Source organism: Nothobranchius furzeri, chromosome 7 (assembly GCF_043380555.1).
Source record: "Nothobranchius furzeri strain GRZ-AD chromosome 7, NfurGRZ-RIMD1, whole genome shotgun sequence".
Lineage (NCBI taxonomy): Eukaryota > Metazoa > Chordata > Actinopteri > Cyprinodontiformes > Nothobranchiidae > Nothobranchius > Nothobranchius furzeri.
Genome location: NC_091747.1, coordinates 69,576,327 through 69,588,897, shown reverse-complemented (window position 1 = coordinate 69,588,897; position 12,571 = coordinate 69,576,327). Strand labels below are relative to the sequence as shown.

At 40.1% G+C, this 12,571-nt stretch overlaps 1 protein-coding gene across 1 annotated transcript in view; it reads left to right on the top strand.

Annotated features, from left to right (window-relative positions):
• pik3r6a (phosphoinositide-3-kinase, regulatory subunit 6a) overlaps window positions 1-12,571 on the top strand; it is a 48,340-nt gene that overhangs the window by 28,313 nt on the left and 7,456 nt on the right. The window contains exons 4-5 of the mRNA XM_054751797.2: window positions 6,762-6,835; window positions 8,796-8,910. Coding sequence (XP_054607772.1) covers window positions 6,762-6,835; window positions 8,796-8,910 — 189 coding nt within the window. The remainder of the gene's footprint in view (window positions 1-6,761; window positions 6,836-8,795; window positions 8,911-12,571) is intronic.

Below are 12,571 nucleotides of genomic sequence, written 5' to 3'. Positions count from 1 at the left end.
ATTTTCGAAAGCAACATCAGAATGACTTGATATTGATATGGTATCACTGTGGGGTTGTATACTGTAAATCTAAAGTGGAATTACCCTGTTGAAACAGCAATTTTATATTTTAGAGCATTTTGAAATCACTGTTATAGCATTTTGAAATCACTGAAAATTAGGTCAATTGTGGACAATTTAAAATGGCCTTTATTTTGGAAAGCAACATCAGAATGACTTGATATTGATATGGTATCACTGTGGGGTTGTATACTGTAGATCTAAAGTGGAAATACTCTGTGGAAAAAACAATTTTTCATTTTAAAGCATTTTGAAATCACAGTTATAGCATTTTGAAATCACTGAAAAGTAGGTCAACTGTGGACAATTTAAAAAGGCCTTTATTTTGGAAAGCAACATCAGAATGACTTGATATTGATATGGTATCACTGTGGTGTTGTATACTGTAGATCTAAAGTGGAATTACCCTGTTGAAACAGCAATTTTATATTTTAGAGCATTTTGAAATCACTGTTATAGCATTTTGAAATCACTGAAAATTAGGTCAATTGTGGACAATTTAAAATGGCCTTTATTTTGGAAAGCATTATCAGAATGACTTGATATTGATATGGTATCACTGTAGGGTTGTATACTGTAGATCTTAAGTGGATTTACCCTGTTGAAACAGCAATTTTCTATTTTAGAGCATTTTGAAATCACTGTTATAGCATTTTGAAATCACTGAAAATTAGGTCAACTGTGGACAATTTAAAAAGGCCTTTATTTTGGAAAGCAACATCAGAATGACTTGATATTGATATGGTATCACTGTGGGGGTGTATACTGTAGATCTAAAGTGGAATTACCCTGTGGAAACAGCAATTTTCCATTTTAGAGCATTTTGAATCACTGTTATAGCATTTTGAAATCACTGAAAATTAGGTCAATTGTGGACAATTTAAAAAGGCCTTTATTTTGGAAAGCAACATAAGAATGACTTGATATTGATATGGTATCACTGTGGGGTGGTATACTGTAGAACTAAAGTGGAATTACCCTGTGGAAACAGCAATTTTCCATTTTAGAGCATTTTGAAATCACTGTTATAGCATTTTGAAATCACTGAAAATTAGGTCAACTGTGGACAATTTAAAATGGCCTTTATTTTGGAAAGCAACATCAGAATGACTTGATATTGATATGGTATCACTGTGGGGTTGTATACTATAGATCTATTGTGGAATTACCCTGTGGAAACCGCAATTTTCCATTTTAGAGCATTTTTGAAATCACTGTTATAGCATTTTGAAATCACTGAAAATTAGGTCAATTGTGGACAATTTAAAATGGCCTTTATTTTGGAAAGCAACATCAGAATGACTTGATATTGATATGGTATCACTGTGGGGTTGTATACTGTAGATCTAACTTTGAATTACCCTGTGGAAACAGCAATTTTCCATTTTAGAGCATTTTGAAATTACTGTTATAGCATTTTGAAATCACTGAAAATTAGGTCAATTGTGGACAGTTTAAAAAGGCCTTTATTTTGGAAAGCAACATCAGAATGCCTTGATATCGATATGGTATCAATGTGGGGTTGTATACTGTAGATCTAAAGTGGAATTACCCTGTGGAAACAGCAATTTTCCATTTTAGAGCATTTTGAATCACTGTTATAGCATTTTGAAATCACTGAAAATTAGGTCAATTGTGGACAAATTAAAAAGGCCTTTATTTTGGAAAGCAACATCAGAATGACTTGATATTGATGTGGTATCACTGTGGCGTTGTATACTGTAGATCTAAAGTGGAATTACCCTGTGGAAACAGCAATTTTCCATTTTAGAGCATTTTGAAATCACTGTTATAGCATTTTGAAATCACTAAAAATTAGGTCAATTGTGGACAATTTAAAAAGGCCTTTATTTTGGAAAGCAACATCAGAATGACTTGATATTGATATGGTATCACTGTGGGGTTGTATACTGTAGATCTAAAGTGGAATTATCCTGTGGAAACAGCAATTTTCCATTTTAGAGCATTTTGAAATTACTGTTATAGCATTTTGAAATCACTGAAAATTAGGTCAATTGTGGACAATTTAAAAAGGCCTTTATTTTGGAAAGCAACATCAGAATGACTTGATATTGATATGGTATCACTGTGGGGTTGGATACTGTAGATCTAAAGTTGAATTACCCTGTGGAAACAGCAATTTTCCATTTTAGAACATTTTGAATCACTGTTATAGCATTTTGAAATAACTGAAAATTAGGTCAATTGTGGACAATTTAAAAAGGCCTTTATTTTGGAATGCAACATCAGAATGACTTGATATTGATGGGGTATCACTGTGGGGTTGTATACTGTAGATCTAAAGTGGAATTACCCTGTGGAAACAGCAATTTTCCATTTTAGAGCATTTTGAAATTACTGTTATAGCATTTTGAAATCACTGAAAATTAGGTCAACTGTGGACAATTTAAAAAGGCCTTTATTTTCGAAAGCAACATCAGAATGACTTGACATTGATATGGTATCACTGTGGGGTTGTATACTGTAGATCTAAAGTGGAATTACCCTGTTGAAACTGCAATTTTATATTTTAGAGCATTTTGAAATCACTGTTATAGCATTTTGAAATCACTGAAAATTAGGTCAATTGTGGACAATTTAAAATGGCCTTTATTTTGGAAAGCAACATCAGAATGACTTGATATTGATATGGTATCACTGTGGGGTTGTATACTGTAGATCTAAAGTGGATATACTCTGTGGAAAAAACAATTTTTCATTTTAGAGCATTTTGAAATCACTGTTATAGCATTTTGAAATCACTGAAAAGTAGGTCAACTGTGGACAATTTAAAAAGGCCTTTATTTTGGAAAGCAACATCAGAATGTCTTGATATTGATATGGTATCACTGTGGGGTTGTATACTGTAGATCTAAAGTGGAACTACCCTGTTGAAACAGCAATTTTATATTTTAGAGCATTTTGAAATCACTGTTATAGCATTTTGAAATCACTGAAAATTAGGTCAATTGTGGACAATTTAAAAAGGCCTTTATTTTGGAAAGCAACATCAGAATGACTTGATATTGATATGGTATCACTGTGGGGTTGTATACTGTAGATCTAAAGTGGAATTACCCTGTGGAAACAGCAATTTTCCATTTTAGAGCATTTTGAAATCACTGTTATAGCATTTTGAAATCACTGAAAATTAGGTCAATTGTGCACAATTTAAAAATGCCTTTATTTTGGAAAGCAACATCAGAATGACTTGATATTGATATGGTATCACTGTGGCGTTGTATACTGTAGATCTAAAGTGGATTTACCCTGTGGAAACAGCAATTTTCCATTTTAGAGCATTTTGAAATCACTGTTATAGCATTTTGAAATCACTAAAAATTAGGTCAATTGTGGACAATTTAAAAAGGCCTTTATTTTGGAAAGCAACATTAGAATGACTTGATATTGATATGGTATCACTGTGGGGTTGTATACTGTAGATCTAAAGTGGAATTACCCTGTGGAAACAGCAATTTTCCATTTTAGAGCATTTTGAAATCACTGTTATAGCATTTTGAAATCACTGAAAATTAGGTCAATTGTGGACAATTTAAAAAGGCCTTTATTTTGGAAAGCAACATCAGAATGACTTGATATTGATAAGGTATCACTGTGGGGTTGTATACTTTAGATCTAAAGTGGAATTACCCTGTTAAACCAGCAACTTTCCATTTTAGAGCATTTTGAAATCACTGTTATAGCATTTTAAAATCACTGAAAATTAGGTCAATTGTGGACAATTTAAAAAGACCTTTATTTTGGAAAGCAACATCAGAATGACTTGATATTGATATGGTATCACTGTGGGGTTGTATACTGTAGATCTAAAGTGGAATTACCCTGTGAAACCAGCAATTTTCCATTTTAGAGCATTTTGAAATCACTGTTATAGCATTTTGAAATCACTGAAAATTAGGTCAATTGTGGACAATTTAAAATGGCCTTTATTTTGGAAAGGAACATCAGAATGACTTGATATTGATATGGTATCACTGTGGGGTGGTATACTGTAGATCTAAAGTGGAATTACCCTGTGGAAACAGCAATTTTCTATTTTAGAGCATTTTGAAATCACTGTTATAGCATTTTGAAATCACTGAAAATTAGGTCAATTGTGGACAATTTAAAATGGCCTTTATTTTGGAAAGGAACATCAGAATGACTTGATATTGATATGGTATCACTGTGGGGTTGTATACTGTAGATCTAAAGTGGAATTACCCTGTGGAAACAGCAATTTTCCATTTTAGAGCATTTTGAAATCACTGTTATAGCATTTTGAAATCACTGAAAATTAGGTCAATTGTGGACAATTTAAAAAGGCCTTTATTTTGGAAAGCAACATCAGAATGACTTGATATTGATGACGTATCACTGTGGGGTTGTATACTGTAGATCTAAAGTGGAATTACCCTGTGGAAACAGCAATTTTCCATTTTAGAGCATTTTGAAATCACTGTTATAGTGAGGGTTAGGGTTAGGGTTAGGGTTAATTCTCAGGTAGAGCATCAAAGTGTCTGCTTTTAATGTCACACTTGATACTTAAAACTTTATTGTTTTTGTTTTTTGAATGCTTGTAATTCCAACCAGACATGGAGACAGAGGTGAAAGAGAAAACACTAAACAATCAATGATGAACAAGAGTCTGCTTCTAGACCTGCAGAAGAAGAGAGAGAAAAGGGGACACACAGCAATACAACAGGAGCAAGCTATCACTCCATCTGAGGAAATATAAAATCAACATTGTTTTACTGATCAATCACACGATAATAAATCACAGTGCATTAAGTGCCAACCACAGCTTTAAGACATGTGTTGAAAGTGCCCAAGTCCATACTTATGTGAGCACCATTTGAGCACCTGTGTGCGTACACGCGCTTGTGTACTGTAAATCCTCTAATATTGGCCTGTATTCAATTAACGGCCGGGTATCATATTTTGGCCGGCGTCGGAGTCGGCGGAGGTGAATAATTGCCGGTATTTTATTGTGGCCGGGTGGAATGTGGTAACAAACAAGTACCACGGGGGGGGGGGGGGGGGGGGGGGTCATCTGTCTCACCTTTGATTTGCCACTGACAGACCGCGATTTGGCAGGTGCGGAGACGAAGAGGAGGCGAACATTTTATATCAAGTTCAAAGAGAACGTGCTGATTATGCTGCAGAACACGGGAGCAATAGGGGTTGTATGAACTAGTCGACTTCACTATAGTGACTTTTTATGCCTGTCATCGACTAATCACTGTCACGTGATAGTGACCGGCAAGATGCAGCCCTCGGAAAAGACAGCAGCCTGCTGTCAGCAGGTGACGAGCTCCTGCGCGTCGGGAGGCAATGCGTTGTGCCAGAGCGTTGGTACTGACACCCGCCGTAAAAACGGTCATTTAACCAAATTGTGACGTTTACCCTCTTGCAATTTAACCTTCCCCTCACCCCCATCCTAACCTCATATTAACCAGCTTGTGCATGCAAAGCTCTGATCGTTGACGCGCTCCAGACATCTGCGTCCTGACCACGGCCACAGTAACAGTATTAAATCAGGTGTCGCCACCTCAAAAACTAATTTAACATGCAATCGTTCATGTCGGCTCATTTCCTTTTATGTTTTCTGTCTTTTATTTGCGCCTGATGCGTTTCGCTGCTGTGGAGCGGGGCACATCACCTTGTCCTCCGGTGACGCACCGATCACTGATGCGGCCGCCAAACAGCGAGCACTCCGCTGTTTTTGCGGTCGGTAGATCTTTTGAACTGCAGTTCAAAGGTAACTCATAAGGTGAATATATATGAACCCAGGTAGCAGTTTTTCTTTAGGATTGAGAGGAGATGCAGGAAGATAATAAACAGGCAGGACAGAAAAATAGTCAAATAAAAACAAGTTAGTTTTTGTATCTGGTGGTTGCAACAAACAGACACCATTGAAGGTAATCAGAAGTGAGGAACAGAAAATGAAATAATTATTTTAGTGTTTAGAGCAGCAGGAACTCTGAGAGGCTGCAGGTGAGTTTGCGGCCGCTGCGCAGGGGGAGGGGGGAGAGGGCTGAAGTAGGGGGAGGGGGAGAGGGCTGAAGCAGGGGGAGGGGGGAGAGGGCTGAAGCAGAAACTGCCGTTGTTAAAAGAAACGTGTTTAACTTTGAAAATGTGGGCGCAATTGTTTTCCTGTGGACAGTGAAACAATCTTCCACTTTGCTTCAGTGTCTGTACCGATCCACTGACGGTGGTTTTATAATAAGCCGGTGAAATAAAGTGGATGTCAGAAACAGTGAAATAAATTTGGTCTCTGAAATCTCTGCTCTGACTTTGTCCCTTTCAGAGCTGAGTCAGAGGCTCAGCTCTGGTTTAGACCATTTCTCATGAATGGACCAAAACAGTTTTATGAAAGAGTGGGGGGACACGGTCCACCTGATCCCCCCTAAAATACACTCATAGATGTGATGCTAACTATTATGTCTTTCCAAAAGTCCCAAAAGATCTAGAGACACAGCTTGGTTTCATCTGACTGAGCTTCGTGAGCCTGAACCTCCTCCTTGTTTCCATTAGGGCTGTGATGCATAAACCTACAATATTTACAGCAAACTGATGATCAAACCTGGATGAGATGATTGTTGGTTTTAGACGTGCACGGCCTCTTAGAAGTCACCATAAAGTTCAGCAGTGACGATGTTTACTAATGTGTGTTTCTTCTGTGCCATCGCCCTGGGTAGGATGGACGACATTCAGTTGTGTAAAGAGATCACTCGTCTGAAGAAGGAGCTCCAGAAATTAGTGTCCATTCCAGGTAGGAGACCTACAGACACCCATGTGTTGTATCCCTGGATTCTACACCATAACTGCCAACACACACACACACACCTACATACACACACACACACACTTTTTGCCTCCCTTGGCGAAATGTCTTCTCTGAATTGACCCAGCCTTACATTGGTAAGGAGTGGGCTGCAGTTTGCATCACATCCAAGGGGCAGCTTTGGTGTTCAGCATCTTGCCTAAGGAGGCTTCTGTCATGAACTCCTCCTCTTGACCTCCTCTGCAGGCCTGGCTGGCACTGCACTCCAGTTCCCAGCATCCCTGTCACCGACGCTTCCCGGTGACGTCATCCCGCTGAGCCTATTTAAGGACCTGTCACAGCTGAGCCGGCACTCAGTCGTCATCTCACGATAGACGCCAACCTATTCTCAAAACGACTAAGCCTAATCTGCCAACTCTAAAGACCATCCGGGAAGAGAACTTCCCACGCTGTAATCAGTCACGACCAAATACCAGTCTCTCCGCGCCTGGGTCTCCAAGCCACACTCCAGCTCAGCCGATCGTACCTGACAGCTTCGGCACGTGGCCAGCCAGGCCTCGGGATTGATCCCATGACCTTCGGATCGAAGGACAACCGCTTTACCGTTCAGCCACCTTGTTTCTTGTCCTAGCCTGATATTGAGGACAAACAGCCATGCTGCCTGTTGAATGTGACGTGTTGCCTGTCAGAAAAAGAGGTGACAGAAGCATGCTGCACCCACTTCCTCCGCCATGTTTGTTTACTGCAAAGTCATGTTTGATCTTGAGAGGTTTTACGAGACTTCCCATCTGATCAGGGACCGTCTGAGTAAAATTGCTTCAAGTTTTTTTTAAGTACGATTTCTTTACATTTTTCACCCCATCTTACATAACCACATAGTAGCATATATAAATTAACTAAACCTGATATGTGCTTTACAGTAGTAGTTATAATGGGAGAATGATGTGTAGGTGTTAGGGGGTAAAATCCAGTTTTAAAGTTATCACATAAATTACAAAAGTAGCCATACTGTCACGTTGCGGGTGTGGAGATGATGAACCAAGTGTGGTGGAGCAGATCAGGAGGTACAGATGCAGGTTTCGGGTAAAGTAAAATTGTTTTAACGGTGGAACGGGAACGAACAGCACAAGACAACGATGACAAAAAAATACATTGATCTGACAAAGACTGGTACAAGGAGGGAGGTATAAATACACAGGGAAAATGAGGAACACATGGGCAGGTAAACAAGGGGCAGGTGAAAACAATAAGGACTAATCAAGGGCAGGAGAGAGACACAGTCAGGGAGGCAGGGGCAGACCGTGACACATACTTTGTTAAATTCAGTGCCCGAACATCTAAGAGAGTACTGTACTTAATATTTCCAACTTCGTAAAATAAAGAACGTCTTTAGAAGGGGGTGACTCGTGACACAAAAGTAGTGGAAAGTGATCTGCATGTGACACAAAAACAACAATGGCGCACACGTTAATCTTTCACCATTCGTTGGTTTTTAGTCAGACTCTGAACTCAAAAAAGGAGGCAGGATGCAAGGCAGATAACTTTGGAGCAACAGTGACTCCACCCTCTAGTCAGCTCCACCAATTCGAGTCATGCTGAGTGAGTAGGTACTACTTGAATTGCGGCTATAGAGTCCAAAGTTTTTCAATCCACAGCTAACTAGAAATAACCAACAGTATAAAATTCTGTATTATTAGACTTGCAAACATGTTTCTGTTACTGTACAGATCAAACAGGTAGAAAACTCATTTATAGACTCTTTTTGCTGTTTAGCAAAGAAGTTTGGAACTTTGGGTTTGGTTTGGTAGATGTTTGTCTCCAATGTTTATCAGTCTATTCTTTGGTCCTTATTATAAATTTTCTCTTGACTAAAATCTGTCTTGATGAAAGTAAGCCATGTGGAATCACATTTGGGACAAACCCTGAACATCTGCTTTAACCCTTCCAGAGAATGACAAGTCCAACGAGGACCAGCAGAAAGAAGAAGAACTTCTGCAGCAGATCCACAAACTGGTGGAGACTAGAGATTTCCTGGTGGATGATGTTGAGTTTGAAAGACTCAGGTTTGTGTTTTATGATTTCTTTATAATAAAACTAAGGAGAAAATAATTGACCACAATACTGTGAAATTCAGTAAAATTCTTGTAACAGCATTCATGGAACAAGGGGGAGTTGTTTAAAAGTTGCTTTTCAGATGATTCATCTTCACACTCCACAATACTGAATGAAGCTAAACCTTGTGTGTGTGTGTGTGTGTGTGTGTGTGTGTGTGTGTGTGTGTGTGTGTGTGTGTGTGTGTGTGTGTGTGTGTGTGTGTGTGTGTGTGTGTGTGTGTGTGTGTGTGTGCGCGTGTGTGTGTGTGCGCGTGTGTGTGTGTGGGGGGGGGGGGGGGTCTGTTGTATATGTTGTGCACACACACGCACGTGAAATGAACAATAAAATAAGATTGGGCCAAGACAACATCCATGAGGAACTCCTTAACCCTTTATAGGGAACTCATTGAAATATTTTTTTATTTCAACCCCAGGGTTTTATTGTAGTCCATAACCAAAGTGTATTTTTGTTTCAAAAATATGTGTTTTCATGCAGAAAATCAGAGAAAATGAAGTGATCAAACATGGACGTTGGCCTTGTTCTGGTAAAAGAAATCCCAAATTAAAATAACATGAAAAAGTTAAATAAACAACAGTTTTGAATAATATAGGTGATTATTAGACACTTTAGAATAATCTAGCTAATTTTAGAACATTATATCAGTGTTCAAAAATACAGATTATTTCACAGTTATTAAACAGTGTAGTATATTTTTATAAAAACAGATTAATGTGGAATATTTTTGAAAAGTTATTGAACAATAGCTAATATTGTCTTCCTACCTGCCATTGTTCAAATAAATGTGTTCATTTTTAATTTTTTACCTGCATCCTTTGGCTGCTATCACTTGCATTTGGGTCCTAACTACAACTCCACATCTTGACACACTTGCGTGTCCAGTGGAACAGCCTTGTTAGGCTGACCAATATGATCCAAATTCACCTACAAAGCTGATTTCCACCATTGTTTTTTTTTTAAAGCTCCAATTTAGAAAATGTGACAATAGTTTTGCTTCATACTTTCTTCAGTGACTTACTTGACCCCTGGATACACAAGAAGCTGCTGCTGCTGATTTTCACACTTAAATAATAATCAATAAATGCTGTGGAGTTTTGAAGTTTGGAGCTGATTCAAGATGGCAGAATGGCAATTTGGTCTTGCCAGACTATCAGTTAGCCCGTCAGTCATGTAGGACAAAAGCCTGTATCTGTTCAGGATGCTACCCATGGGGTAAGATAAGGTTTAAAAACTATCAACACACTTCAGAATGACCTGAAATTTGATCAGAAATCAAATTTTTGTCTTTGTCAAGCTGTAAAATGATGATAATTGCCTACGTATTTGTTTATATATATATATATATATATATATATATATATATATATATATATTTTTTAGCTTTGTTTCCACCTCAGGGTAGATTTACAGGAAGCTCCCCACGTGGAGTGCCTCCAAGTGACCGGGCCGTCCAAATGCCCATTTTCAGGAACCTTCTAAGTACCTGCTCAGGGTACTCAGAGGGGCCCGGTGGAGTGGCTGAGCGAAACCTTTGGTTAACTCACGCTGATCTGTTGTAACTCAGTAGGAAAGGACATAAGCAGACGTCATCCAAAACAAACCGCATTAGTAAAATTAAATGAGTTGCTGGTGAAGCAGATTGGAAGCAAAGGAAAATAAGCACCGATCACTTTTAAAATCTAACTTCAGACGCTGGAAAACACGGAGAAATTCCCCCACAGACATCGTTAACGGGGCTTTGTTGTCTCACAGAGCGCCGTAAAAATACACCATTTTACATCACACAGCAGCTCTCGTCCTCTGAATGGATTAATTATGACATACTTTGACAGAATAAATGCTTTTAATATTATTAGTGTTATTGTGGCACTTTTTGGGGTTGATCAGTGACATAACTCCCTGCCAAAGCAGTCTCGATGTGCTGACGTCTGTGCAAAGTTCTGAAAGGGCCGAATTTGAATGGAGACACAACAGCTGAGAGGACTGGGACATCCTATCTCAAATTCAAATTGAATTCAATTCAAAGATACTTTACTAATCCCAGAGGGAAATTAGAGTTTCAGTACACACAATTCAGAGATCAGACATACATGGGCATAGACACATGACAAGAATTGGTGACTGTGGTCATTCGCAACCCGAGTCGCGCCACCTTAATAGAGATCAGAGGGTTTACATGAGGATTGGTTCAGGTGGAGGGAAAAAAGGCACTTCAGAGTTACCCTCCACCAGGAGGGCAGCTTTGCTCTGCAAAAAACACCTCTGACAGAAATGCAACAGACTTCAGACATTACACAGCATAAGTGTCCACTAGGTGGGGAGGTAGGGTTGGGGACTCTCCACACATCAGTGCGTGCAGCCGCAATGAGCAGCGCTCGTCACCCCCGTTTGGACAGGGGAGGGAGTTAGTTGGGTTTAGAGAGCACAGTGACTCCTGGAAATAATTCAACGGCCTTCACCGGTCGCAATCCCGCCCAGGCTGGCAGAGTTGCCATGGCAACGGCAGCCTTCCACATTTCTTCTGAGGGGGGAGTATTCACTTCAGCCTCACAGGCTCAAGGGCACCAGTTTCAGATAAGCACTTGTTTTGGGGTCAGACAGAGATAATTTCCTCTCTGTCTTAAAGTTCTGTTGGTCTCCAAACCCCTCTAAATCCAATAATGGCGTAATTAATCTATCCCAATCCGTGCTGATCCGTCAACTCGCTCCTTGATGGCATCCACCTTCTGTGCCAGAGTCTGAATCTCAGCCAAAGTTCCAAGCTTACGACTCATCTCGACAATTATATGAGTTTGTGCATCCACAGCAAGGTATAATCCAGCCCTGAGCTCCGGGATTGAGCCAATATTCCTCGACAGCTCATTAATTTTCCGGTAAGCTAGATAACCGCTCAGGCCATAAGGCAAGAAACCTGACACCAACACCACGAATATCCAGACGTCTTCAGAATCCTCTACAGACAGTTGAGAGAGGCAGATCAGGTTCCACTGTTTCCAGGAGTCCATGATATGCCCAGCTGGCTCTGTCCCAGAGGGGCAACCGGGAGCCCCTTCTCCCGTTCTCGTCGTTGAAAGAATTTTGTCAATCGCGTTGAGAGACCAACTGACCAGGTCCATTTTTAATAAGTTCCAGTTTCCAGAAAAAACGCAGAAGCGCCGTACACCCAAAGACAGTCAAAGAGCCTTGGGATAACCCCGGCTTTCCAGGGGAGCCGTCAGCAGCACGTTACTGCAGCAGCACGTCATAGCTGCTGATAGGAACTGCTGTGGTCAACAGAACCTTTTCCACCGGAGCTGTCGGCAGCCGTCAGCAGCGCGAGTCGGTCGCGTCTCAGGAGCAGCATGTCGCGGCCTTTACGCGCCGGTTCTATTTTCTACGCGCGACGCCTCTGAAACGGGTCAAGTTCGACATTTTTGGGGAAGGAAAGACAGGAAATCGGACGCGGAAACGGAGCGAAGCTACCGAGATTGTCAGAATAAAGAACATACTGCCTTCCGGTTGCTTTACTTTTAAAAAAGGTTACTAACTGTGCGGCCCCGTGCGAAGTTATCACCTAGCTAGCGGTCTCCTTTGTTTTTCAGGTCCGTATTGGCGATTATAAGACGGACAGAA